Source organism: Dicentrarchus labrax, unplaced genomic scaffold (assembly GCF_905237075.1).
Source record: "Dicentrarchus labrax unplaced genomic scaffold, dlabrax2021, whole genome shotgun sequence".
NCBI lineage: Eukaryota > Metazoa > Chordata > Actinopteri > Moronidae > Dicentrarchus > Dicentrarchus labrax.
Genome location: NW_026136723.1, coordinates 23155807 through 23183765, shown reverse-complemented (window position 1 = coordinate 23183765; position 27959 = coordinate 23155807). Strand labels below are relative to the sequence as shown.

At 39.3% G+C, this 27959-nt stretch overlaps 1 protein-coding gene across 6 annotated transcripts; it reads left to right on the top strand.

Annotated features, from left to right (window-relative positions):
* The first annotated feature begins 47 nt into the window (after window positions 1-47).
* Window positions 48-17666, top strand: sfpq (splicing factor proline/glutamine-rich). Of its 6 annotated transcripts, none has more exons than XM_051391386.1 (12): window positions 48-833; window positions 1920-2108; window positions 2206-2507; window positions 2627-2722; window positions 3087-3283; window positions 3429-3513; window positions 3668-3779; window positions 3887-3935; window positions 4351-4439; window positions 16764-16812; window positions 17345-17431; window positions 17536-17666. In XM_051391386.1, the coding sequence occupies exons 1-10, from the start codon at window positions 165-167 to the stop codon at window positions 16788-16790; spliced, it is 1815 nt and encodes a 604-aa protein (XP_051247346.1). In that variant the 5' UTR covers window positions 48-164; the 3' UTR covers window positions 16791-16812; window positions 17345-17431; window positions 17536-17666. The 6 variants fall into 6 exon arrangements, with proteins under 6 accessions (XP_051247346.1, XP_051247343.1, XP_051247345.1 ...); XM_051391383.1 differs by having other exon boundaries at window positions 4333-4439; XM_051391385.1 differs by having other exon boundaries at window positions 4333-4439; window positions 17512-17666.
* Window positions 17667-27959: the final 10293 nt, after the last annotated feature.

The following is a 27959-nucleotide window of genomic DNA, read 5'->3' as shown; positions in this document are numbered from 1 at the left end:
GAGGGGGGCGGGGCTCTCAGCTCGGAGAAGAAAGACCTTCTTATACACGACGCTCGGTCGCCATTTTGAGGATCTCGACCTGCAGACGCCGGTTGGAGGCCGTTGTTACGCAGCACATCTCTAACGTTTTAAGTATTTTTAAGTTTTCGCTGATTTACGGATCAATGTCTCGATTTAATCACAATCGCGGCGGCCTGGGGATGAATAACTTCCAGCCACGCAGAGGCGGCGGCGGTGGGCCCGGCGGCCCGATGCGGGGTGGGCTAATGGGAAACCCGAATTTCAGGAACCATCCTTTCCAGAATCAGAACCACAACCGGAGGGGAGGGAACAATAACTTCAACAGGCCGCCGAACCAGGGCCCGCATATGACGCCACAGAAGCCGCAACAGAACCAGTCGCTGCCCATCATCCCTCCACCGAGCCCCGGCCCGGCTCTCACCATGAAAGGCCCGATGCAGCAGCAGCAGAAACCGGCGCCGCCACCGGAGGAGCCGCGGAAACCGGCGACCCCGACGCCCCAGCCCAAGATCCAGTCCCCGCCGCCGAAACCCAGCATCACGTCCCCTCCGGCCAACCAGGCGAACAAGAACCAGAACCAGAGCCCGCAGCTGAAGTCGCCGGTTGGGAATGCTAACGGGCAGAAGCAGCCTCCACACCCGAGCCCGAAGTCTGGGCCGCAGCAAGCCCAGAAGAGCGGCCCTCCGCCCGGCCAGAGGAGCGGCCCTCCGCCCGGCCAGAGGACCGGACCCCCGCCGATGAAGTCCAAACAAGACCGGGAGGAGATGAGTGCCACAGACGGCGGCGCACAGTCACACGGGAACGAGTCAAAGGTCTGTAGTATAATTTATAATATTTATATTCTGCTCGGGCTGGCAGCCATTGTTGTTAGCAGCCGTTAGCTTATTCAGCGCGGCTAACGGTGCGCTCGATTTGAAAACGCAGCGTAGTCCGAGCGGGCGGAGTGAACGTGCGGTCGGTTCAATTCAAATGTGCATTATTCGATAAAGACATTATTGTGAACTCTTTAAGAATTAAACATTTCAACAACATTCAAATAAAGTGAGACAAACGTGTGTTTTTTTAAAATATATCTCTAAAATATAATCATATTTTAAATCACGAGGTAAAAGGCGGGGTCTGTCCTCTGGGCTGGTTTTATTGTCCACTGCAGCGAACGTTACGGCGGCACTAGCTGGGAAGGAAATCAGGCGCACTCTAGTTTAGTCGCCGCAGCTGTCCGCCATCTTGTCCAAAAAACCCTGACGGACACAAAAAGTTCCAACGAAACAAAGAAGATAAAATCTGCTGTTTGTTTGTTTGTTTGTTTACACTGATTCCAACTTGTTTTCTTGACTTATTTCGGGTCCGCTAGTTTAAAGAGAACTAACTGAAGGGAATATAGGTCGTGTTTATTCGACCGTGTCTGTGGGGGGATGGGCGGTGTGACTATTAATCGATACACATATTAATAACATAGAATAATATTATATAATATCCATCCATGCTTTTACATTTATTTAACTTTGTTGTCTGATTATAATTGTGTGACTTTGGGTTTGAACCAGAAGCGTTCATGTAAATCAATTGTTTTAAAAAAGACATTAGAAATAGGAATAATTATAAAATATGTGCTTTAATTTACAATATATAGCAACAATATACAAAGAAAAGCACAAGATGAGTTTAAAATATGTACATTATATTAGTAACAACATATATAGACAAGAAGACATTCGATAGTAGAGTTTATAACAGAAGTGTAATTATTTAATATAAATAAGCACTGATAAATCTAAAAACTTCAGTATAATTACATATTAATGACAAAAGGTGCTGCACATTTCAGGGGTGGCGGTTTAATTATGATAACTAATTTAGCAGTGATTAGAGATTTAAATGATCTTGTCTATCAACAGGAGTTCAGGGCAACGCTGTCCATGCTGCTGAAACCCGGCGAGAAGACATACACGCAGCGGTGTCGTCTGTTCATCGGTAACCTGCCCAACGACATCACAGAGGAAGATTTCAAGAAGCTGTTCGCAAAGTATGGAGAGCCCAGCGAGGTCTTCATCAACAAAAGCAAAGGCTTTGGTTTCATCCGATTGGTACGAGTTTCCATTCATCCAGTTATTGTGAAAAATGTTAATTTGGGTTTAACGCATCCTATAATAATAATAATGTTACCTATGTTTTTTTTTGCAGGAGTCGCGTGCACTTGCAGAAATAGCAAAAGCAGAGCTGGACGACACACCAATGAAAGGCAGACCCCTACGTGTCCGATTTGCTACACACTCTGCGGCTTTGTCTATAAAGAATCTGTCTCCGTTTGTCTCCAATGAGCTCCTGGAAGAAGCTTTCTCACAGTTTGGAATGGTTGAGAGGGCCATCGTCATTGTAGATGACCGTGGGCGCTCCACAGGCAGGGGTATTGTCGAGTTTGCTTCCAAACCCGCTGCCAGAAAGGCCCTGGATCGTTGCAACGAGGGCGTCTTCCTTCTCACCACGTAAGTGCAGCTAAATTGAAACAAATTACACTTTTGTATTGTGTTCAGTTGGTTGGACAATACGCCTCCGTGAAAGATGCCTGAAACCCTTACTTATTCCCTTTTTTCACCCTTTTCAGGTCACCCCGACCTGTTGTTGTCGAGCCTCTGGAGCAGTTTGATGATGAAGATGGTCTTCCAGAGAAGCTGGCACAGAAGAATCCCAGATATCAAGCGTAAGCATACCACTGTTCACACATATATGTTTTCCTTTGTGGTGATAAGTAGACCTATATTGAGTTTGAGTGTCTCTGATTCAATCATCTTTATTATGGTAATTATTTTTTTTGAAGTCATTGTTGTGTGAGCAGCAGATGGTCTGATGTGGGGGGTTGCAGCAGCAGTAGTAGTGGGTGGGACGGTTCAGGGATTACAGCTGTTAAAAATCAATCCCCTGTGTGGAGGAGCAGATGTTGACCTGTGTAAATCAGAGGAAGGAGGAGAAAGGATGCTGTATTTAGCATTATTTCAATCAGTAATTTCAAATTTTATTGTGAAAATTTAAAACCTAACATCCTGTTTATGGTGTTGTGTCTACAGAGAGCGAGAGGAACCTCCCCGTTTTGCTCGACCAGGCACTTTCGAATTCGAGTACTCCAAACGCTGGAAATCCCTGGATGAAATGGAGAAGCAGCAGAGGCAACAGGTGGAGAAGAACATGCGCGAGGCCCGTGAGAAGCTTGAGAGCGAGATGGAGGACGCGTACCACGAGCACCAGGCCAACCTGCTCAGACAAGGCAAGTTTAGTGGTATTGTTGTCAGGGGTTTAATAAGAGCCAAAAGGCCTGCAGCTGTCTGATTACATTTTCTGCTACTTATCTCTAGAAAATGTGTGTCGTCACAAGTGCCACAGTTAAATGTTGGTTTCACTTTTCCTCTTAGATCTTCTGAGGCGACAGGAGGAACTGCGGCGCATGGAGGAGTTGCACAGTCAGGAAATGCAAAAGAGGAAGGAGATGCAGATCAGGTATTTTATGTTCTCAGTTGTTGATTGTGGTGGTCCCCATGGCATGTTGTTCGTAAGATAAAGTTACTCCAGTTACTTGAGAAACCGTTTTCAGCCCTAATCTTGTTAAAACTTGGATCACATTTGATTAAGATTTGTTCCTCTCCGTAAACAGACAAGAAGAAGAGCGTCGCAGGCGGGAGGAGGAGATGATTCGCAAGAGGGAGATGGAAGAACAGATGCGCCGCCAGCGGGAGGAGAACTACAGGATGGGCAACTTCATGGATGTAAGTCGAGAGTGCAAGACTAAACACAATTACTACATATAAACAATGGAGTAAATATTACATGAAATGTTATTTTTGGTTTAATGATTTTTGTGTTTTCATTACAGAGGGACAGGGAAATGAGAATGAACCCTGGGGGAGCTCTGAACATGGGTGGTAAGTTACTTACTCATTATTGATTGATTCTTTCATTGAGGAAAGAGGAAAAAACTCCCCTATGTATATCAGTTACTATCATAATCCTTTCAGTATAATTCAATTCAACAGCAGCACAAACTACAGCCTCCAGTATGACCATAAGGTTGAAACAGTGCCTTTCTAAGATACTTAGAAAAAAGCTAAACACATTTTTTTTCTGCAGGGCTGTAGTATTGAAGTAGTATTTACATGGTTATGTGATTCCCTTTAAGGTGTCACAGTGTCTATGCAAATTAATTATTTGTAGTCTTATGATGATACAAAATTGGCTTCCCCATCAACACGCCACACACCAGTTTGTATGGCTTGTTTATTTCAGTTGTAGTTTGACTGGTTGCTATGTTGGTTGTGATAGACTTGCCCTTTGGTGCAGCAAACCAGAAGTTCCCCATGGGTGGACTGGGCTTTGAGGGACAGCCAGGAATGGGACCATCCGCCGGAGGCTTGATGGGCAACGAAATGGTAATGTATCCCACTTTATGGCAGTCAGTAGTTAATGTAGTTTGTGATCGGCTTTCCTTTTTGTTGGAAAGACTCCCAGCTGATTTTTAATCATGGAGGCCAGCTGGCCAAGCAAGATGGGGAGAATATGTATGATTTGATGTTCCCAGCGCTCTCTGGATGGATTGCTGGTTGTTGAATGTGACCGATATGCTGCCTGCCTGATAGGGTGTCTCTCAAAGGCAAGCCAAGCCCCCTCAGTTAGCTACAGTCTTACTGCTTTCCAGCTATGAAACCGTCAACCTGCACTAAAACATAAGAACTTGCTCTCCGACAGCTGTAGACAGACTTCAGTGGCTCTGCTCACTCTTATCACATCGTTTGTGTAGTGGACTGCTATTGCAAGCCCTGTCTCATTGTGAGCTGGACAGGCACTTTTTCTTGAACCGGAGGCAGAATGGCATCTACCAGTGTTTTTTTTTTTTTCCTTCTCCTTTTAACTGTTGACAATGTGTTTTATTTAGTTTTAAATCACCTTTTTCATACTGTGCTAGCAGTTTCATTCATCATCTGTCTCTAAATGAAGGCTATGTGTATTTTTTGGGTGGCAGTGTGAAATCCTCCTTTTGTGCTATAAGCCAATTTGAGACACGAGGTAGGTGTGTAGTTCATCTTCGGGACCAGCAACCTTTACCTTCTCATCAACATCCTTTTTTGTTACTGAGCATTAATGATGCTTTTAGTGCAGGCTGATGGTATAAGCCATAACATCTGAAATGTTAAAACAAAACATTATCACAGCAGGATTAATTGAGGGGGGCAGGCAAAGCCTTGTGATCAATTTGTGAATACTGGACTACGCTTGAGAGCTATGCTTCTGGCAGAATTGTAGTACCAATGATAAGTTTGTTTCTGGATTACAGTCGACAGTAAGAACGGTTAAATGTGTGTTAGCATTGTAGCTCCTGACACATTTCCAGAAACCATTTAATCAACCCTTTGATGTTCTATATAAACATTTGTAGTTGCTGTTCAGTTATTATATGCTTCAATTTAGTGAACTATGTTTTATATTTGATAAATGGTGCGCTCCACATTTGTAGCTTTTGATCAATAATAGTAGCATGGCCTAATTATTTAGTCTTGCTTTGAATTTTAAAAGCACCATTTTGCCATTTTTTAAAGTGATTTTAGAAATGGGAACTGGAAACGTAGCCAACGGTTCATTTTGTTGGCAATATAACAAGTTTTCACAATCCATGAAGTTGCATGACGTGTGCACCTTGACACACTGATGTTTTATAGTCACATCTGAATATAAAAGCTCAGTTTAATTAAGTAGGCTGAGCAGGTGGATGTCGGGTAGATCCAGTTCAAGATAAAAACTATATTCTACATCCTTACTACATTACATCCTTTGTGTTATTACCACATTGTTCCATTGTTAGGCTCGTGTTGTAAACCAAAGCCCTCCATCCCCGTTGGACTTTTGGCTTTTGAGACATTCACTCTTTTTCTCACACCATTCTAGTTTCACAGGACTTGTCTGAAATGGCAATTTAAACCTCACATTAATGAACAAATTGCTTTTCTTGTTGGAAAAATGGTTGTGCTGAATGTCTTGTGCAATATGTATATTTAATTCTGTCCAATATTCTACACATGTATTTCTGGTACAGTCCATGTACTTACGAAACTTCGCATTGGACACCAGTTAGTTAGTTAGTTTTTCCATTTAGTCGATGCAGTGCCATAAGAGGTGCTGTGATAGCTGGACAACAGGATTATACTCCATTATTTCTTTTCACAAAACTTTGGAACTCCGTTAAATCAGAGTTTGTTATGGTGGCACTTTAATTTCACATGTTTCCAGAAGGAAACATTAATTTTGCCTGCAACAAGAAGAAAGCTCTTAATTATAACCTTTTTATATATTTTATATATCAATGTAAATGCCTCCATCAAGAGGTTTAGGTATTTATCTGTTGCCATCTTAAATGATCGTGAAGAGGTCAATATGGTCAGCATTTACCAAATGCTAGACCTCAACAAGTAGAGACTATAGACTAGTCTTGGCATGCACTGGAGGGAGCGCAGTAGGTAGGCACTGACTAACAAAAGCATTACCCTCTCTTCCTTTTCCGTATGTAACCTGTGGCACCTGTGGACCTTCATATTGGAACGAACGGTTTCTTCGGATGTGTCTCCTGCTGGTTGTGTTATAAATCTGCTCACGATATAAAACCAATCATCTCTATTGCCATACATTTATATACACTTCCATATGGACATGAACTGTGTGCTTGCGCACTGAACACACCTCATACTTTATTCCCCACATTCCTATCTGCCTCCCTGGCAAATTGACACCCACAGCGCAACGAGCGCTTCGCCCAGGGTGGTCCTAGGGGAATTGGTCCTGGTAACCCCGGGTATGGCAGGGTCCGCGAGGAGTTTGATGGTCCCACTAAGAAACCCCGTTTTTAAACGCTGCTCTTTGATGCTCCCAGCAGCACCATTTGTATAAATTATCCAAAACAAACATGCATTTTCTTGTATTTAAGTTTAAATTGTTGCTACATTTTAGCCAGACAATTTGCTCCTTTTATGACAAAGTCAATATTTTCATTTTTTATTTTGTATTGTCAGTAGTATGGAAAGATGAGTCACATTCGTGTGGTCGTTAGTTCTTTCTGACCCATGTATAATTTTTCTTTTCTAGATGTATTATCCTCTGTGAGTCGCCGTGAAGTGATAATTGTAACATTTTTCTCAACTTTCTATGGCTGTGTTTTGTGCCATACATTTGGAGTCAAAGCATGTATTATAATAAAGATACATTGGTTCTATCAGGACAAACCTTTAACATTTATTCCTAAACGTTGAAACGTACATTGCGTTCACAAAGCAACCAAATCCCAACAATTGGTTGTTTGCACTTATGAAATAATGTGGACAAATCTGCCACATTAGGTCTTAAAGGGTCTATGTGTTATCTCTGCTACAGTCCTGACTTCTTTGTTCCGCAATGCGTGCAACACAATCTACGTAACACAATGTGTGAACCCGTCTGAAGCCAAAAACATCCTCCTTTAACTTCCTGAAACCCGTCACAACTGGCATTCTTCATAGAAATACTACGTCGGAGTTAAAAATATACTTAGTTTTGGGACATGACCTGATTATGATTGTGCTCTTCAGGTGACTTGTATTTATAATACTCCAGTTTGGACTCCACAATCACTGCTTTGTGGAACAGTCGGTCTCTTTTTTTTTTTCAAACATTAAAATATTAACTGTGTTTCAGACTTAAGTGGGTTCACTGAGAGGTTTCCCTCAGTGACTCTGCTTTTACAGTCCTGCTTCAGGAGAGCAGAAATACGACACATAGAACCTTTAAGAGAGCCTGTGGTGTATAGTGTGTAGTTGTGGATAGCATTGCGAACACATTCTGCTCATAAATCACATACTCAGGCTGTCACTGACACAGTCCACGTTGGTGTGTCTTGTGTGCATGTTTGGGGGTCTGGGGTTATTGACTACGTTTACATGCAGACGATTGTATGTATTAATAAAGATCACTGCACTCACATCGTAAATGGATAGATGTCCTAAAACCTGCACTTCCAATTAGTGTTTCCAGCTGAATTATTTTTTTAACTGAGATCTCATCCATTTTTAGAGAAACGACCCAGTTTGCTGCCGTGCTGCATTATGCTTTTCATACCACGGGTATTTGTCTTAATGATCTGTTATCAGACATTATTGAGCTTGTAGTCTCCGTTATGCTTTTGGCAGTGAGATCAATATATAAGACACAAGGTGCAGAAGTGCTTTTAGTGTGTAGGGTATTTAAGTGTAATGGCACAAATAGAAGGCCGATAACCTCATTTCCTCTAAGTGGCTACAGTCACATGTTATCCGTATCTTTTTTTAGTTGAGTTACACAGATTATCCTTTTACAAACCTGCATGTAAACGTAGTCCCGTTCAGTTCAGGACTATATTTTTGGGTTCAACAGAGTTCAGAGTTTAAGTGTGTGTATAAGGAACACAAAAGGAAGGAAGTCTTTTATTGAAGTAACTTCATCTGAGTCGAATGTCCGTACCATAGTTAGACTATTTGTTGGCATGAGTAAATCTGCCTTTGCATGACTGGCAAGGGATGCTCAGTTGGTCTTAAGTAACATTAGGTAACATGCATTCTGCTCAGTTTTAAAGGCATGATAACTACTAGAAACTAAAGCAAATGAAAACATGAATCATACACATTTAATAACAAAAGAGAAAATTAAGAATGTCAGTGACCAATTCTTTTCAGTTCTTGATTTGAATATATATTCACTTAATTTAAAAATATTTATGCTTTTTATGATTTTGTTGTTTTTATAGAGCTGTATGACACTAGTGTGACCTAAGAGTCAGCAAACAAAGCCAATGATGGATTTAGAAAACTGATATAAATCCTAAACTTGCACAACTTGTACTTCACTGACAGCTTTTATTGTGTGGGGCCTGTAACACAAGAAATCCAGAGTTTCAGTTCTCTGCCCTGACCTTCATGTATAAGATTGCTCTGGCTCGTACTGCAGTGGAATATATGGTCCGTATCTGCTGCATCTTTCCTACTTTTTTTGTTACAGACAAAACATCCTAACTCTCCAGCTTGTGAACTCACTTTTGCATCTTGTTATTCAACCGAAGGAAGACCGCTACGTGTTATTGGTTTAATAATCTGATAGTTTCACACTGTGAATTCCAATTTAATTTATATTGTTGGACAGATACATTATTTGGCTGTTTTTTTTACCACCAGTCACATGGCTGAAAGAAGTTCTCTCAGCATGCTTTGTAGTTAAACTGTTGGTAACGGACGAGCACCACAGTGCTTTCGTTTTATTTACAACATATCTGGATTCTGCCCATTGATCAACCCCTTCTGCATTTCAGGAGACATTTTAAGCTGTAGTTGCATTAATGTCATCTGTGGCAATACTACAAGACACAAGAGCTCACAAACAAACGGTGGTAAAACATTTAACAACCTAACCCTTAAAATGGGAAAAAATCAAAAGCATAATGTTGGGCATTAATCACCTTGAAATTATAGAACTGCTTCATCTGTGTTTTGTATTTAGATGGTGAACTATTCTTTTGTTGGATCACAGATTGTAACTAAACTCTGTAAACTAACAAAATGCTATATAAAGGAACTGTATTACAAGGACTAATATTTTAATAATTACCATATGAAAGAGAAATCAAATCCACATTTTACCCCTGCTGCCTACTCTGGCTGCTCCCCATCAATCATGTCAGTACCTGCTTTGTGGTATTTGGACATCAAATGGACACTCAGGGTTGTATGGTAGGAGGAGGTGGGCTATGAAAGTGAGTGTAAGTATTCTTGCTTTAATTACAACTCATATAACAAGTATAATGTTACTGCGTTTTTGTCATGGAAATGGAGAACATGCTGGCCCTCTGTTTATTTTTCCTGGCACTAGCTTGACTCTGACATTCTGTGGATCATTGAAGGTATATTTTATATTACGAGTAGTTAACACAAGAGTCCTTAACAGTGCAGCTTTGGATACTACTTTTATAATACTTACATTTTCAAGATGAATAAGAACAATAATTATCTTCCTGCCTGACCTTTACAGTCACTTGTATAGTGCTCTTTTATTGACAGCAAGTGTCTGTCCACTGGGACAACATTGGGACCTGTAATTGGATGTCTACAATGCATCCTATGGTAGTTCTTTGGCTATTTAACAAATTAAAAGTCTGCCAAAACGTCAGTGTATGTAACCTTTTGTAGCATTGCTCTTGTGCACAGTATGATGATGCACCCTGCACTGAAAATAAGAATTTGTCCTTTTGGTTATTAAAAAGTATCCCAAGACAATCTTCCCTCCTTCGTGTGGCATCTGGGGAACTCCTGTAAAAAAAACACATCTGAAATCACTGCAAAACAGAGGACGACAGAATATTTGGATGAACTTGGTAATGGCGTTGGATATCCTGGAGTGTTCATCTGCAATGTTACGTGTGTTTGTGTTTTGTAAATCTTTTCTTTGACAGGTTTGACCAGCTTTAAAAGATTGACTGGAGGAATTTGTGGCTGTATAGCGTGGACTCAGGAATGTTTTAGCAAAGAAACTCTAACCCCCTGGACTTGTGCAAACAACGTTAGTAAGATTCACAACATATATAGGATTAAAACAAGGACGCTGACTGTAGCCTACACATATGCTTTTGAGTCAGTGTCGTATAGACCTGCCTCGTCATTCCTCGTGCATGAAACCGTTTCTAACCTTGTAAATAAAACTACATGGGTAAAACCCAAACATAACTAACTCTTAATGTTGCAACTTAATGTATTTTTCAAAACCTTTTCAGATAATTTGCTGTTAAAGAAATGCAGATCCCTAAATTTTATGAAAAAATGTCACTTCAGATGTGAGAACTGTGGGAACCTTTTTACTGAAGGTGATTGGCAATTACCGGTATTCTGCTGTCATTAATTTGACAATTCGTTGGAGACCTGCTGTAGTTATATAACCTGTTGTGGGAATGGAAGAAGAGACACTTTTGTAGTCCAAGAACACCAGATAGGTGTTGGTTGGTTAAATCATAAATGTATTAGAGCTCCAGTTCAGTCTGGAACCAGTTTACAACCGTTGTTTGTAGATCAATGCTGGTGTATTTGTTTTTCAGATCACAGCCTAAAACTAAATATTCATGCAACATTAGACCAGCTCTTAGCTGCTGTTTATTTACTTGGTAAAATCTTGAATCTCACTGAAATCGTAGTTTATAATAAAAGTCAGAGTAAAAAATATACATAAGCTTAAGTTTTTGATGCTTTATTCCTTCATCTTTTCTTTTCTTTATCAAGAGAATTTAGCACAACAAAAACCTTTGGATTTGTGATGTAGGGCTTTGTTGTAAATAGACTGTTCAGTGTCTGACTGCAATGAACAGATGTTTAACTGGATTAAAATGTGACCTGGAAGAGATTTTTTGTCTAATAGCGATTGGGGGAAAAAAACTAGCGGGAGAAAAGGCAAAATTCAAAATGCCGCTGATACTTTGGAGTCGGTAAGACAATTAAATATTATTTAAAAGTGCTAACAAATCTTAAAATTACTAATATAAATGTAATTTTGTTTACAGGAAGTTTATGTTAAATTAAATATGAATATATAAAGTGTTAGGTTTATTAGGTTTATTTAGCACTTTGCTAGTCAAACACTATTTGAGTAGTTTTCCACACAGCATCTGAACCTCCTGCGAAATAGTACAAATTCTCATTGACTTGACCCAAGTGTAAACTTTAAAACTTGTAATGTTATGTCTGTGTGTTGGTGTTGTGTACAATTTGTTTTTCTTTAACAGGTTTGACCATCTTTAAAGGTGTTGGACTATGAGAAGGAACTTTCCAAACCAAGAAATTCAAAGTCTGTAGCTTCTGTTGGAGTGGTTTTGTTAATGAAAAGCTGTCTCTCGAGGACCAAATAGCACCTGTTTTTGGAAAGATTTCTTATTATTGATCATGATAGATTGGTGGCTCTATAGCTTGGACTGTTGTTCAGGTGGAAGTTACTTCTTCCACGTACACAAGATTTAACTGACTGTGCCAAGAAACACACAACTGCACTTTTATAGACTTATTTTGACTTTGCGTTATTGGAGTAAAATGGAAATCAAAGCTTTGACACGTACACATTTTAAGAGTAAGTTCATAGTCAAGATTTGTTAAAGGGTGGCACCAAGCACATCTAACAGACTACCTATGCAGTAGCTGTGTAATAGATGTTTGAACCAGGGACGTCTCCTATGGCCAAAACATTTTAATCAAATCTTTGAAGCTTAAAAAGATGTTCTTTGTCAGGATTTATTTACAGGTGGCACCAAACACACAACAATCAACTATATTAGACGTTCAGAACATGGATTTCCCTTATTGCAGCACATTTTCAGTCTGTTATTAGAGTAAAAAAATGAAATCAAAAAGGTGCTTTTTGTCGGGACTCGTTTAAAGAAGGCATTTAACAGAACATAGTCACTATATTAGAATGTCCCTTTTTATTACTAACACATTTGACAGCATCAGAGGAGTAAAAATATAAGCTCATATCAAAGCTTTTGACACATAGTTCATAGTCAAGAGGCTGTAAAGTAACTATATTACAGGGGCGTCACCTTTTGCAGCACATTTTTTGTTGAGTAAAAGCTGAAACCAAGTTTACATTCTTAAGGAGAAGTTTTGATTTGTTTAAGGCCTCCTGGCTTTTAACCCCCCGCACTGCACCTCGATCCATAATTGTTCTCTCTTTGTGAAAAAACCCCTTTAACCCTAAAAGCTGATACTGCTCTAGTAGACCTGACCAACCTCCTATACACCAACCTACCTGAGGCAGGAAGTCCCATGCACCTTGCGGTTGAAGAGAGGATGGCGTGTTGTGCCTGTGTGGTTGTGTGTATGTTTTCATGTCTTTGGGTAAATGAGAGGTGCGTTAGCTGCTGTCAGCCAGCTTGTCAAAGACAGGCTGCCCCAGTCCACAGTAGAGGCTCTTCTCTGCAGTTGGGTTACATTGACGATGAGTAGTTCTGCAGAAGTCAGTGGACAGTAAAGCCTGGACTTGTTTGCACTGCAGCCAGAGGTATGCTTACACAGATCAGCTGAACAAGTAAGGTAAGTGTCCCATCCATGTTTATAATACAAGATGCACAGTTGTCCCATAACTTGACTCTTCTCTCTGTCCTCTCTTTATACCACGTCACTGCTCACAGTGACGTTTACAGGGCTTCTGGCATCACACTTACAAAGAATGGCATCACAGTGCAGATCTCTGTTCTTCAACCTTTTTTGTGTGTGGATGTGGCAAAGCATTACAGCCCCGTGCAGTGTGTGTGTGTGTGTGGTTGTAGTACTTTTTTGGCTTCTCTGTATGTATGCATGAAAGGAATTATGTATGGACGGCTGAGTCACTGGTTCAACACTACAGTTTCTAACCACGGACGTGTGGAACAAAGTGCAGAAGTTTTTTGGGAACACTTAAGGTCAAGAGAAGGGTCTCCCGTTTTTAGTTTCTGGCAAATGTTAAACTTAAAGCATTTAATTCTTGTACAACTGTACATGGCATTTGTTTTTTGTTTGTAAACCGTATTTAAAATGTAATTAGCAATCAAAACAGGCAGGTTGTGTGCAACAATGAACAGAAAAAAACTATCCAAGCCCAACTCGTGGGATGGCGTCTTCCATTGTAATGCTTTAAAGGAGTTTTTCGGGCTAGTGTTGACTTTGTGCTTTGCCTCTTTTATACCTGTAACAGCTTTGGTTTGGTGCCTTTTTAAAAAATAATGTTGGGTAGCTTTTTGCCCTTCCAGAAACAATAGCACATCTAGCAAATAGTCAATCCGTTGTCTCATGATTTTTAAGTACAGTAGTCCCAGTGTGGATCACTGAAACATGGTAAAAAATTAAAATCATTCAAACTATTTAATTGTTTGTTTTTTAGCACTTTGAGTTGTTAAAGGCATACTATGCAGTTTTCCGTTTTTGTCAAACAGCTACCCCTAGAGTCGCTGCCGAGTACTTGTATTTAACGTTAACTGTTGTAAATACCACTCACCAGAGCCGTCTCTATATACCCCTCCCCCCTGTATACCTGTTCATGTTCAGTAGGATGGAAGCGTCGGACATCGAACAGGCAAAGATAGACTCCGAAGATGTCTACTGACCAGGTAACGTCTGAGTGAATGCCTACTAGTGTCTTCCATTGAGGCTACTTCTTATGTCGCTGATGTATGTGACCTCACGCCGTAAAGCAATTCGTGATTCTCGCGAGATTTGGCGGGGCGCCACCTTTCAGACTTGCATTGCTGGTTTTGCCAGCGGCGTCCCTCTCCTGCTCTGCTATCAGGATGATTCGCTGTACTACGAGTTCGTTTACCATCTAAATGACTTCGAAGCTGTTATACTAAGGTACAAATCTTGCATAGTGTGCCTTTAAGCACTGACAGAACTCCATCTGTCTCCACTCTGGACTCCCTCTTGTCTCTGGCTGCGAAATGTCTCTAAACCTATGAATGTTAATTTTTGTGGTGTTGGGTTGGGATGTCTTTGCAGTTATGAAGTGAAACGTCTCACACTGCTCGGGTTGCTCTGGGTGGGATTGTACAAAATCAAAATCCCTGTCAGACATCCTGTTTTGTTTTTTTTTTAAATCCAATGCTCAATGCAGTTTGCCTGAATTTACACCAAAACCTTTGTGAGTGTGTGTGTGTGTGTGTGTGTGTGTGTGTGTGTGTGTGTGTGTGTGTGTAGATGAGGATTGGTGGTTTTGTTCTTTTCTTTCTCTTTTAAAAATACAAATATTTAATGTGAATTTATGACCAACTTCCTGAGCTCATGTTAAGCTGTTTCTTTTCACTTTCTGTTCATCCTGTCTGTTGAAGAAAGGGCTGTGAACTTTGGATTCACTATATCACCTGAAGTGTCTACACTTTAATTACACCAGTGTATTATTTACAACAAGAGTTTTGTATCGGGAGAAAACACAAATCCGATGAAACGGGTGTCTGTTGGTGTTAAGAATACAACATGAAGTACTTAAAAACCTTTTAGTATATGAACTTTCATCAAAAACCATAATTTCATAGTCAAATAAAAACAGGTCGCACATATAGTGTGTGTGTGTGTGTGTGGAGACATACACTATACTAGGATATCACATATTTGATGCTCATCATGATTAAAGCTCGGCTCAGAACTCAAAGAAAAAAAGCAAGTGTGGGAGAATCATCATGTTTTCTTCTTTATCAGAATAATCCAGTGATATTTATTTCTACATTAACGGAAACATTGAATACAGGAACTGCTAATGGCTAAATGAGCTTACTTTTAATGCTAATTTAAGGGATGAATTTGCAGTCTGCAGCATAACTCTCTAAATTCGTGGCAACATATTTCCTATTTACATCCCTCAGAGCATTATGGGAACTGTAGTTCCAAACCTGATTATTTCCCCAAAGAATAACAGGAGCAAACATTAATATTTTGTACATATTTTGTTGCACTCTGTATAGTTTTTGACGGTGTAACATGGCGATGTGCTACAACAGTGCGGCTGTATCCGGCAGCAAACTAAATAATGGTTGTTGGTTTGGGACTGAAGTGGTCTGTAGGGCAGACAAACATACCAGACACAGCAAAACACATATATAACTTAGAGCTGCTGGTTATTTCACATCCTGTTTGTGAGGAGGAAAAGGAAAACGCAGAGACAAGTAGTTCTTCTCTGAGAATAAACATTTGCAGTAGTGCTCGACTCTATTGCTTTCTTTTCCTTTCCTATCTCCTCTCAGTACCTCACTCTACTCATATGTTGTCATTCTTCCTGTTGAACTTGAAATGCCCTGTCATACCAGTGACCAGCCAGCCATTTTGTAAAGGGGAAAAAAAAAAAGTACAGTACATCACGACTGTGGCATTTTCCTTTCGTTTCTTGTGCGTAGGAGTTGTCTTGTAGCTGCAAAGGAAACCGTGGTGCTACCTGGAGTTTATGGTTCTCACGAGCTCGGGTGAGCCTTGATCAAGAGGGAACTACACTGTGTTACTGCCAATGCCATGAATCAAGCCCTGGAGGCTGTCAATATGTATCTCTCTGCACTGTGATCCATTTTCTAACGAAGTCCTCAGTCCTGATTGGCCCAAAAAATCTTGTCTGTGTCCTGAGTGTGATGCCAGAATAACCCTTTTGGCCTCTAATGGCCTCGTCTAAAAGGGCACCGCCCCAAAGTCTGCAAGACTGACCTTTTTAATATGACTGTACAAGGTTATGGTGCAGCTCCCAGCTGTGTTTTAAGGTTTTGCAGTAACACCCCAGATGTGTCAGTACGAAGTCCAGCTTCACATGGCTTTGTAACAGAATTACCTTCCCTGAGGATTGCAACAGATTTGAACGTGTTGTCATGAATTTCATCTCGTTCCCTCTGCAGTTTGTAAACAAATGATTCTACTTCAGGGTGCAGGGCGCTCTATTTATTTACCTGTGATGCATGTTCACATTATAACACCATAACCTGTATTTTACACATTAAAACATGTTTGTTTTTTTCTTTTGGATCCACACACGTCACTGCGCACACACACACAAACACACACACAACACAGAAAACACACGTACTCTCATACACAGGCTGTCATTTTGTCTTTTTTTAAAAGGGTGGCAACTTCAAAATAGTCTTGGCATATAAAACAAACAGAAACATAATGGTAGAAACCTGCTGACCAGTTCACTGCCAGGCTCTCATTGTTTGTCTCTCGCCACAGGAGCCTCGACCTGTCGAAGGAGGCTGAGAATCCGTGACGTTAAACCGTGGTAAGATCCTCAGTAGTTGGTCAAATACAGTGTGTGGGGTTAAGTTCTTGTGTAAAATGTGTAAAAACAATTGTAAATTTTATATAGTTTTAACTACTTAGTATTTTATGTCTCAAGAGAATAACTGTTTTTATATATGTATAAAAGTTAAATTGCTTTGTGTGTGTGTATATATAAAGGTTTTAGACAACATTCGTCACACATGCTGTAGCACTTCTTAAGACCTATAAACAAACTTTGATGTGTGAAATCTTTCTTTCTTCTAACTCGTGGTATACCAACACACGTTTCACTTGCAGTTGAACATGTCAGGGTTGAACTACTTACACATTTATTATTCCTATACGTACATAGAAACTGGTGACATTATGTAATTTCCAGCATGATAAATATATTCTCCAACTTCAGCCAGATGTCTAATCAACCCTAATAATTTAAAACACCAGTGAGGGTGTGTATGGTGGTCATGGAAACTGTAGGTCCATCATAAATAAGTTTGTCTTTTCTTTTGTTTTCCTGTTTTTTTTTTAAGGTAAAATGAAGACTGATGTCTGATAAAATGCCAGAGCTGCAGGGAGACCCAGCAACTGCACTGTGGTGATGCCAGGATGACTTCCATGTTAGTTCCCCTGCAGTTTTATCATTTAGTCTTGGATGTGCAATTTAAAAACAATAAATAATAATAATCTCAACTAAAAGCTGTTATCTGCTCCGTTGTTGCAGAGCTGCAGGTGGTGAAGCAGATGCAGTACCAGGAGACATCCAGCAGAGGACAAGCAGGCCGCAGTCCAGAGAAGGGATGCACTGTTTGTTGTTTTTTAAATAATTAATAATAATAAATAATATAAACCTAAGTTTTGTTGTTTTTTTTGTATTTCTTATAGTGCAAATGCTTATTTATTTTGGTGTTTAAACTCCTTCAAAACTGGCATTCTCAATACAATAACAGGCTTAAATAGTCTTAAGTAGAACTATAATAAACTTTATAACATGATTCTATATATTCAGTTAAGTTTAAGTTGCAGCAGAATGTAGAGACATATAAAATATCATAGTAATTTTAAAAACCATAAGGACTCAGTTACAGTTGATTAACTTCCACCTCGGCCTGCCTGTGTTCCTACTTGCCTCAGTGCCCTGGCTCTGAAGCTCCCTGACGCCAGTCCAGTTACAATTAAGGGTAAAGGTGCAATGTTTCCGCTGCTGGATCACACTTGTATCCTGAGGGTTGGCTGCCAAACCTGGAGGAGGTCCAAAGCGCCGGGAGCAAGATGATACGAAGGAGCCAACCGAAGGAGGTCGAATGTGGGTCAGTTTGGTGTTGGCTGACCTGAGATGCACTAAAACACTCTGTAAACAGGCTGTTGGCAGCCACATACACACACAGGGGACTAATTAAAGGAAAAACCTGAAACCAAACGATGCAGATGTTTCTATGCGGCGTTGAAAAAGTCACTTAATGAAATGTGAATTATGTTTTATGATTGATTAATGTAATGTTATAGCTGGTAACAGTGGAGCTGAGTTTAATTTATATACTGCTGTGTAGCTTAACCTGTAAGTTCAGCTTTATTCATATAACACCTTTTTGACACAGAGATCCAAAGTGCTTTACAAACAACAAATATACATATGGGTATAACCATACCCAATAAAACAAACATAGGGAGCATGTAAATACAAAGGAAGATAAAACGAGGGAAGGATACATTAAAAGAGAGATGACAGATAAGAAAACAAATGAGATCTATAAAAAGGTTTGCCTGTAGAGGTGGGATTGAGCAGCCGCTTAAAACAATGATTGGGGAAGACTATTCCACAATGTTGGGGCTAAAACACCTTTAGTTCTGCAGGTAGAGCGTGGAACGGATAAAAGGCCGAGATTTGAGGAGTGAAGTGGCCGAGGAGTGCAATGAGGAACAAAGAGATCTGAAATGCGACTGGGGGCGAGGTCATGAAGTGCCTTATATGTAATCAGTAAGATCTTATAGTTTATGATGAACTTACAGGAAGCCAATGAAGGGATGCGAGAACAGGAGTAATGTGGGACCGACGGCTGGTTCTGGTTAAAAGCCTGGAGGAGAAGAAACTTTAGATTTTTGCTATATTTAGTAGCTGCAGGAAACAGGATTGGACGAGTTTTGTAACATGAAGGTCAAATGTCATAATACTGGTCGAAGATGATTCCCAGATTCTTTGCAGTGGGTTTGATATTCGTGTGTAATGGTCCAATAAACTGATCAACTGCAGTGACAATGTTTTCAGGGCCAAATAAAATTATTTCAATATAAGGATACACTGTAAAACCTGTTGTATTAATAGTATTATATATTAATATTTGATTTAAGTAACTTAAGTATTTGTTAAGGTAACTTGGATAAATGTAGTTATTGTACCAATTACGTTCAGTTAATTGAAAAAGGTATATTACACTCCTGTGCAGCAGTTCTCTAAAATTTCTCTAAAATGAACATGAAACTGAATTTATAATAAATAAAATAAGACTATTTTAACTGCATCTTCTTTATGTAAATGTTACCACTTGAGTTTAATTTAAATTATGACGTTACCTGTCAAAACAGCTGACCTAAGTGGTATCCATTGACGATTATCTGTGAATTATCTAATTGTTACTGCTGTAATTAAGTTGATAGCAATAGTTTCCTTGTTTTCTGTGTCACTGACATCAAAACTGTTAACTATGAAGTTAAAAATTGGGCCATATGATGATTTATAAACTGATAAAAAACAAAAGATTTAATAATCTTAAGAATTGTAGAACAGTGGCGCTTACATTTACTAATTATTTAAAGTCAACATAAAGAAAATGAGTCAATGGAACAAACTGGAATTATATAACCAATAATTAAAATACTGCACAGATTTAAGTTCATTCAAAACAACCATTCAGTTTTGAGTTAGTGTTAAATAATGTGAGTTAACTTACTTCATTTATTAAGATGTGCTGTTCATCATTTATTACTTCATTTATCTAATTGCTAATTGCTTAAATTTATCTAATTAATCTAGGAGAGAGAAACATAAAATGGGAATACTCAAGTATCTCAAATTTGTACTTAAGTACTTCAGTAAAGGTACTTAATTACATTTAAACTGAGACTTCACTTTATTGATCCCTTTGGGACGACTCCCTCAAGGAAATTGAATTTCCAGCAGCTTACAAAACACTTGTATAGAAAATAAAAGAGGTATAAAAAAATACAGTATAAGATAAACAATAAACTCTTAGCTAAATATAGAAAGTAGAGATAAGAATAAAAGAACTGTATAGAGGATAAATAGATAAATATTCAACCACTGGTGGACAATGTAGTAAATAAGTAAATATGTTTGTCCTGAATGCTGATAGAGGAGGTAACAGCGGGTGTCTGTGACATTACCTCAGTGATGGGGATGATAATGGCACATTTTTAATACATTATGTTCAGAATCTCTTTATCTGTATCCACTTCTTTAGTGTTGTTATGTGAATGGTTATGTTGCTTAGTGATGTTGACCATATTCAACGCTCATTATACTATTCATAGGCCCTGTGGGGGCCGCGCCAGAGGAGCTTAAATGACTCAAATGACTTCATCTGCCTGTCAACTGCTGTTTGTTTCTCTGTTGTTTTGTTTTAAACTTGCTACGACACAAATTGCCCAAATGAGACTTGTAGAAACTCATTAAATCAACTCAGTGCAGAAGTTACTGTATATTCATTTTACTCTTATAGGAAGTTTATTGGAAAGAGTTGTGTAATTTGTGAATAGTTAAATTATTATTGTGGATTGAGGATTGACGTCCGCCTACAGCCGAACAAGATGAGTTTTACCTCATCCGTCATGTTCCAGATGTGCTTATTTTAATTTATTGTCAGTAGGATCTCATTTAACATAATTATATAAAAGTAGATATTATTTGTTTTATTGACACAGTGATAGTTGAATGCACTACTGACACATGGAGTGGCACCAATAACCTATTATTTTAAGTTATTTTCTATTTCAACTTCTCTGCTCTCAGTCCAACATTTGACTTTAAGGTGCAACAGCTGGTTTGTGTGTTTATTTTTCTCCTAAACACAGATATAAGGATGTATATAACAATATTGTTGTATGTGATGACATCCACATTTTGGAATAAACTGCTTGAATAAAATATGTAATAATATTCCTGACATTATGTACATGTAACAATATGTTGCATTATGTAATAACCAAATAAAAATGGATGTGTTTATCTGTTTTTATGTTATATTTCTAACAATGAAGCTACACTAAACCCAAATATTAGGACAACTACACAAGTACTCACTGAGGTACAAGTACCTGTAACTTTAGGGGTCTTTTAGTCAGTTCACAGCTCAATATTGATCTTTTATATTCATCTGGAAAACAGCTCAATAAACTAAAATAACAGTATAAGAACTTTGTCTTAGCTTTCCCTATCAGCACCAAATTGCATTCTCTAAGAGCTTTCAGGAATATCTTATATCTGGTAACAGACCTGCTGCCAAAGACAAATAACTTAAATGAAACTGTAACTGCACTGGTTCTGTATACAGGAGATGACAGGGTCAGAAATAATAAAGTTTTAAAGGTTTTAGAAGAGTTTTCTGGATGATATTAGACATTAAATGGTTTTATACTTAACCATTAATCAACCATTGGTGAGGATGTTTTCTACTTTAAGTTCATTTCCTGGACGCTCACTTAGCCCCATGCGTTTACCACCTGTTCCCTCCGTCTGTAAACTGACCTGGGGAAGAGGGAAAGGGAGAGAGGGAGAGGAGGTAAAGTAGGTGGTGTCCACCTGACCAGCTCCAGTCATGCATCATTAATGACCATGCATCATTGATGGCGTCCGCTGCCCACAGGTGGAGCGGTACAATCCCTTCTCCACTCACCCCCCGCGGCCTGTAGCTGTTGACACGCACAGATCCAGGTCTTCATCTGCAGAGGAAACACTCCACCTGTCCTCCAGTTGATCTTATTTTTAGGGCCATACATGTACATCTAGTTTAACTACCAGAGGGTCTTTCCAGGTAAATTCTCCTCCAAACACAAACTGAGAGACCAATGAGTGGCACCGCTGGAGCTGCACCCCCGACAGCCATACTCGGCTTGGGTTTGGACCTCAGTGGGCCGTGGCGCCAGAGGGCCGTGCAGAAGAGCAGAGCTTTGGTTCAGACGTACCTGCTCACCAGCTCTGTGCACCCTCCACCCACAGCCGGAGGCAGCAGGGAGACCAGGACCCCTCTGAGGCTGCCCTCGCTGGTCTCTACAGCCAAAGGGCCTCGCAGGCGAAGCAGCATGGCTCGTCTCAGGTAAGCTGCACATCAGACTTCAGTTTGCTGCAGAGGTCAGTGAGTGTGTGTTTATATGTAGCCTCAGTTTGTGTATCTTTACAGTTACTGAGCTGAGCATCTTTGAAAGAATTCCTTTCTTCTGCGTTATTTCAAACATCTCCATCTTTTAAAATCCTTTATCAGGTTGCAACTGTATTTCCTTTTCAGGCAGTCATAAAGGACAGATCTCTGTTTCAGCTAAAAATGCCAAATACATCCTGGTTCCAGTGTCTCAAATGTGAGGATTTGCTGCTTTTCTTTTCCAAATGTGATAGTAAAGTGACTATCTTTGGGTTTCTGTCTAAACAATTAATATGCACTAAAAATGAATCTATAATAAAATGAATTGTTAGTCTTTCCAAGTCTTTCTTGTGTATATTCCAATGTTTCACATAGAGGTAATAATGCCCCACCCCTACAAACCTTTTCAAAACATTAGGATTTATTTAGAGACATTTACTGGATTTTTTTTTTGATTTTTTTTTTAGAGTCTGATTCTATTATGTTAAATTTAATCATCTTAAAGGAAAAGCACTTTCTATCTGAGAGTTGGATGAGAAGATCAATATCACTCTCTTGTTTAATCAATACAAAAACAAAAGTGTAAAAATTAGTTTTCAGATGCTATTAGGAGGATTTTGTTACCTTCACACAGCCAGGCTAACTGTTTCCCCCCGCTTCCACTCTTTATGCTAAGCTAACTGGATGCTGGCTGTTCCAATTTAACGGACCGGGTCAGTTTTAATAGATGTGGCCAGGCTGAGACCGGTACTCCACCACTGACCAAAATATGTGTATCCAAAACCCAATGAGAAAGAGAAAAACAGCGACATTTAATTTATTTAACATCATCATCAGCAGCTTTCTCTACTTCTGTAGTTGTACTTAAATTCTCAGTTTCTGTTCTTACTTTCATCAACAACTGATTTTTGCACCACTGTTTATGACACAGTCAGACCGAAGTTTGCTTCCCATTCGTTTCTACGTGGAACAAAACTCACGAGATAGGTACGCTGATAAAAAAAACGTCCCCAGCAGAGTAATAGTTCAGCACAAGAAAGAACTCATGGTGCTGTCTATCCTCTATCCGTCTATCCTCTCCTCTAACTACTGACAAGAAAGTGAATATGCATATTTCCCAAAATGTCAAAACATGTTTTTAATCTAAATACAATAAAATCTCAAATAAGTTCAGATGATAACATGTCCCTTTATTAAATCCCTGTAGGGGAAATACACATTGGCACAGCAGCAGTACAGGTCAATGTAGTGCAAAGAGTAAAGAAAATACAATAAAATATAATATAAAAAGCCTGTGTATATGTACTTTGTTGTTGTGTTTGACAGTTTAACAGTCAGAGGAGGTCGGAGGTACTCGGTGCTGTGGCGTTGTGGAGTCTGATGGCACAAATTAACCTCCCAAAGCACTTTGAGGCACGTGTCTGAATGAGTCTGAGTTTTATTTATTAATTTAAGTGTGACAGTATCAGGATAGAGGTTGTTGTATGTTATACAGACTGTGAAGCTCTCTGATTAACACATTTGAGATTTAGGGCCTTTATAAGTAAAACTCACCTAACTTTACTGAGCTCATTCACATGATATCTCCATATGTCCAATGTGTGTATGAAATCACAGAAAAATGTGAACTAGCAAATCTGAAAAACATATTAAAACCCAGGACGAAGGACAGAGTCAGCAGAGTATCGGTGTGGCTGAGCGGCCTACAGTGCGGCCTCATCACCGCCTGTTTGAATGTGATTAATCACGTGTATGTCATCTCCCCATCTCCACTGTCTCCACTATTCATTTCAGCAAAAGTGCTTGTCAAAGCACAGGTTCAACGCTTGACTGGAATTACAGTGTAATTGTTTCCTCTCAGGTCTGTCCCAATTTGATAGCATAATGTAGGCCACTTCTCGGCTCCCCCCCCCCCTGCTTTGCTTTGAGTACAGAAGGCCAGGGACCAGTGTGTCATAAATCTCAGGTGTGGAAGCTGATCCGTCGCCTGATGCAGCACCCGCACTGTCTTTGCTCAGAGGAGGCAGAAACCTGAGCGAGGCACACACACACACACACACACAAACAAATGTCCCTCGCTGTGTGACAGAGTATTTCATGGCCTCAGCTCACGCAAGCCGAGCAGGTTTTGAATAACCATCAAATAAATGAGGAGGAAGAAGATTTTTATTTGTCTCGTTAGCCAAGCTATTGGCCAGTGAGGTCCAGACTGGAAATATTTCAGTAACTATTTCATGGATTGTCATTGTTTCCAGGGGATGTTTTTTTACTGACCTTCCCTCTAGTGTCTTTTTTTGTGGTTTTGAGTGAAATGTGAAATTAAATTTTGGTTTAGACATTTATGACCCCCCTCAGGGTGAACTTTAATGATCATCAGCAGGTCAAAATCTGCCAAAATACCTTCAAAACTAACGTCAATTTCCATCAATCTTGGCTCTATTTTACGACGGAGTATGAGGGCCATACTAAAAGAAAAAAATATATTTATTTTTTGGGAAATTACGAGAATAAAGTTGTAACAATACGAGAACTGTCAGCCAGATCGGCCACCCCATTATCCTCGCCTCTAAGCTGTAGCTGTAGGCAAAATCTTGACGATGGAAAAGCTGGCATGGCTATAAAGTGGTGCTTTGACCTCTGACCTCAAGATATCTGAAAGTAATTGGATTCTGTGGGTACCGACAAGTGTAGTTTGTTTGTTATTATATATTCCTGAAAATGTTTTTAGTTCTAACCCCCTCCCCGTCTGTCTCCACAGCCTCAGTGAGCCGTCTCTCCTCACACCAAACGAGAACATCCTATTCGAGGGATTCTCCAGCAACCGTCGCCCCAGTGTGTTACAGAAGCGACCCCCACCTCCTCCTCCTCCTCCTCCTCCTCCTCCTCCATTTTCCAAGTCATCGGTCCTGCTCCCCTGCAAGAGCTGCCACCCGTCCAGGCCCAGCCAGCACCATCAGCAGCAGAACCACCAGCAGGCCCAAAGCTGCAGCAGACCGGCCTTTATTCACTTCTCTCGGGCCATCCAGCCCAGCTCAAAGCCAAAACCAGTGAGGCGTCATTCACACAACCCAGTCCTGACCACAGAGATGGTACAAGGTGACCTCCGACCTTCGCTGATGCACCATCGCAACTCACTGTCTCAGGGAGAGCCTTTGTCTGTCGTCGGGAAGCCCTGTCTTCCGAGCTGCGGTCAACGCCCCGCTGTGGCTGCTGCCGCCGGCCCGGCTCGCACTCAGCTCCACGTGTTCCTGCCCACGGAGGCTGAAGGAGAGGAAGTGGACAGTGAATCTGTGGATGAGGGTTTCATGGATGAGTTGGACAGTAAGATAACGTCTCTAAAGCTCCAGCAGGGAGCTCTGAAGACAGTTACATACCACTAATAAGGCAATAAAACAATGAATCCTCTGTTGTTGTGCTGTATGGCTAAAAGTACATGTAAAGCCCTGTCTGCATTCATTTTGTGTATTTTGTTTCTAGGGTTGTTTTTTTTATGATTTGGGCTTCATTTATTTGTTTAAATCAAAGGAAAACAATCATATTTCAGACAGTAGTTTCGGGAACCCTTTCCCTTCCTGTGCACAAAGCCAGATCCATATAGAAACGGTTTCTTGAGTTTGATGTGGGATAACTTGACTGGGAGCCTCTGACCTCACCCCTCTTTCAACACCTTTGGGATAAGTGTCAGTGTTAAACCTCGTAGTGCTCATATGGCTGAATGGGAACTAATCTCTGCAGCCAGCTTCCCCCGAGAAGAGTGGAGCAACAGATCCATGGGTGTCCACATACTTTTGGCCACATACTGTATGTCTTTTAATGCAGCCTCCATCTAAATCTGCTCAAAGACGATGTGTTGATGTGAATCTATGCTGGAAAAAAAGAACCTGGGATACAAAATAAAAACATGTCATGCAGATTAATAAGCTACTTATATGATAATTAATTATAAATATGCCTCATATATATGAATGGTTTCTTATTAATGGTCACTGTTACATTGAGATTGTTAAAAGACTCCTTGTTTTATAAGTAAGAAACACAATAATATATACAGTTACAGTTTTCAGCCTAAAAATAAGGACATTTATTTTACATCTCACAGTCGTAAATGTAATTTCTGGTATATTTGGTATTAATGTAATATAATGTAATATTTTTGTATGATTGCTGCCCTGTTCATGTTTAAGTCAAGAGCTTGCAGAGTTTGGCTATTAAAGCGTTTGTTAATGTAAATTAGGGCTGCACAATATGGTAAAAACATCATATTGTAATTATAATAAGATTTACGATTAGTGGAAATTATCATTTTTACATCACATATTTAATTTTCACAGCTGGGCTGCTTGTTTGTGTTGATAATAATCATAATAGTAATAAGCTGAATAATAAATCTACCTTTATAAAACAGTTTCTGAGTTTGCAGTCAGTTCTTATAATTATATATAATTATAATTGAACATTGTCACATAGTATAGTAATGAATCTATAACTTCACCAGAACTTGATTTGTGTTGTTGTGCTAAATGTAATTATAACATGATTACATGTAGTTGTTTTCAAAGGAATATTTCTGTACACAAACTTATTTTATAGCAATATTTATTAACAATTGTCTACGACTGTCTTGTTAGAGAGGCTCTCTCATGATTGGCAAAACACCACAGCTGAGCACAATTTAATTTACTTTAACTTGCAATAAACTATTTAAATGATTTATTTGTTTATTTTAAGCAGAAATTCGGTTTCGACTCGGGTTCAAATCTTTGTTTTTTTTATGAACTAATGGTTTTCAGTATGTCATATTTTAGACTCTCTGAACTACTTGCTTAGATCTTGATTAAACCTCCTTTAAGTGAATTAAATTTGACCTATATTTTAGATTTTTTGTTTTGTTTTGGTATCCATTGATGATGCCTGTTATTTGTAGAAGCTTAATAAAGTTTAAGAAAATGTGGATGTCTCCTTCCTTAGTGTTCCTGCTCATGTAGGAGTGGTAGGAACACAAAACCTGGCAGGAATACTGGGACTCAGTGACGCTGGAAGACCTTTATATCTTTATAATCTATAGATCTTTACAATATACAAAAACATGTAGGCGTCAGTGGATTACAGAGCAGGAGAGGAAGAGATAGTCGCCACCTGTCTGAGAACAGGACACACAGGATTAAATCATACACTCAATATCAAACGCAACAATTTATTAATAGACTGCAGCAAATAAGATAATTATTATAGATAGATAGATAGATAGATAGATAGATAGATAGATAGATAGATAGATAGATAGATAGATAGATAGATATATATATATATATATATATAGATAGATAGATAGATAGATAGATAGATAGATAGATAGATAGATAGATAGATAGATAGATAGACTTTATTGATCCCAAGCTGGGAAATTGCAGTGTAGCAGCAGCATTACACACAGTAACAACACACAGACGTATCAATCAGCGGTGCAGTGAACAGATTATGTAAAAAGATAAAAGGTGCTCGGAGGCTGTATTGTTGTGCACAGAGATTATTGTTATTGTAAATTAATTATTAATTAGAGATAGAGATAATTAATAGCAGCAGTTAATGAGGGACATAATATTACACTGGAGAATCTACTTGGAGAATCATGAAATAGTTTATTTATTTATTTAAAAACAACAAGAATATGAAATAGTATTTATTTATTTATTTATTTAAAAACAACAAGAATAATAGAGAATATTAATATTTATTTATTTATTTATTTATTCATTTATAAAAAAAGTAATATATT

What these genes read in the sequence shown, in the direction of transcription:
- sfpq (XM_051391380.1), top strand. Translation starts at nt 165, where the DNA reads ATGTCTCGATTTAATCACAATCGCGGCGGCCTGGGGATGAATAACTTC. An exon ending in AAGAATCCCAGATATCAAGC is followed by an intron (nt 2,723 to 3,086) that starts GTAAGCATACCA and finishes TTGTGTCTACAG; the next exon opens with AGAGCGAGAGGAACCTCCCC. An exon ending in GGATGGGCAACTTCATGGAT is followed by an intron (nt 3,780 to 3,886) that starts GTAAGTCGAGAG and finishes TTTTCATTACAG; the next exon opens with AGGGACAGGGAAATGAGAAT.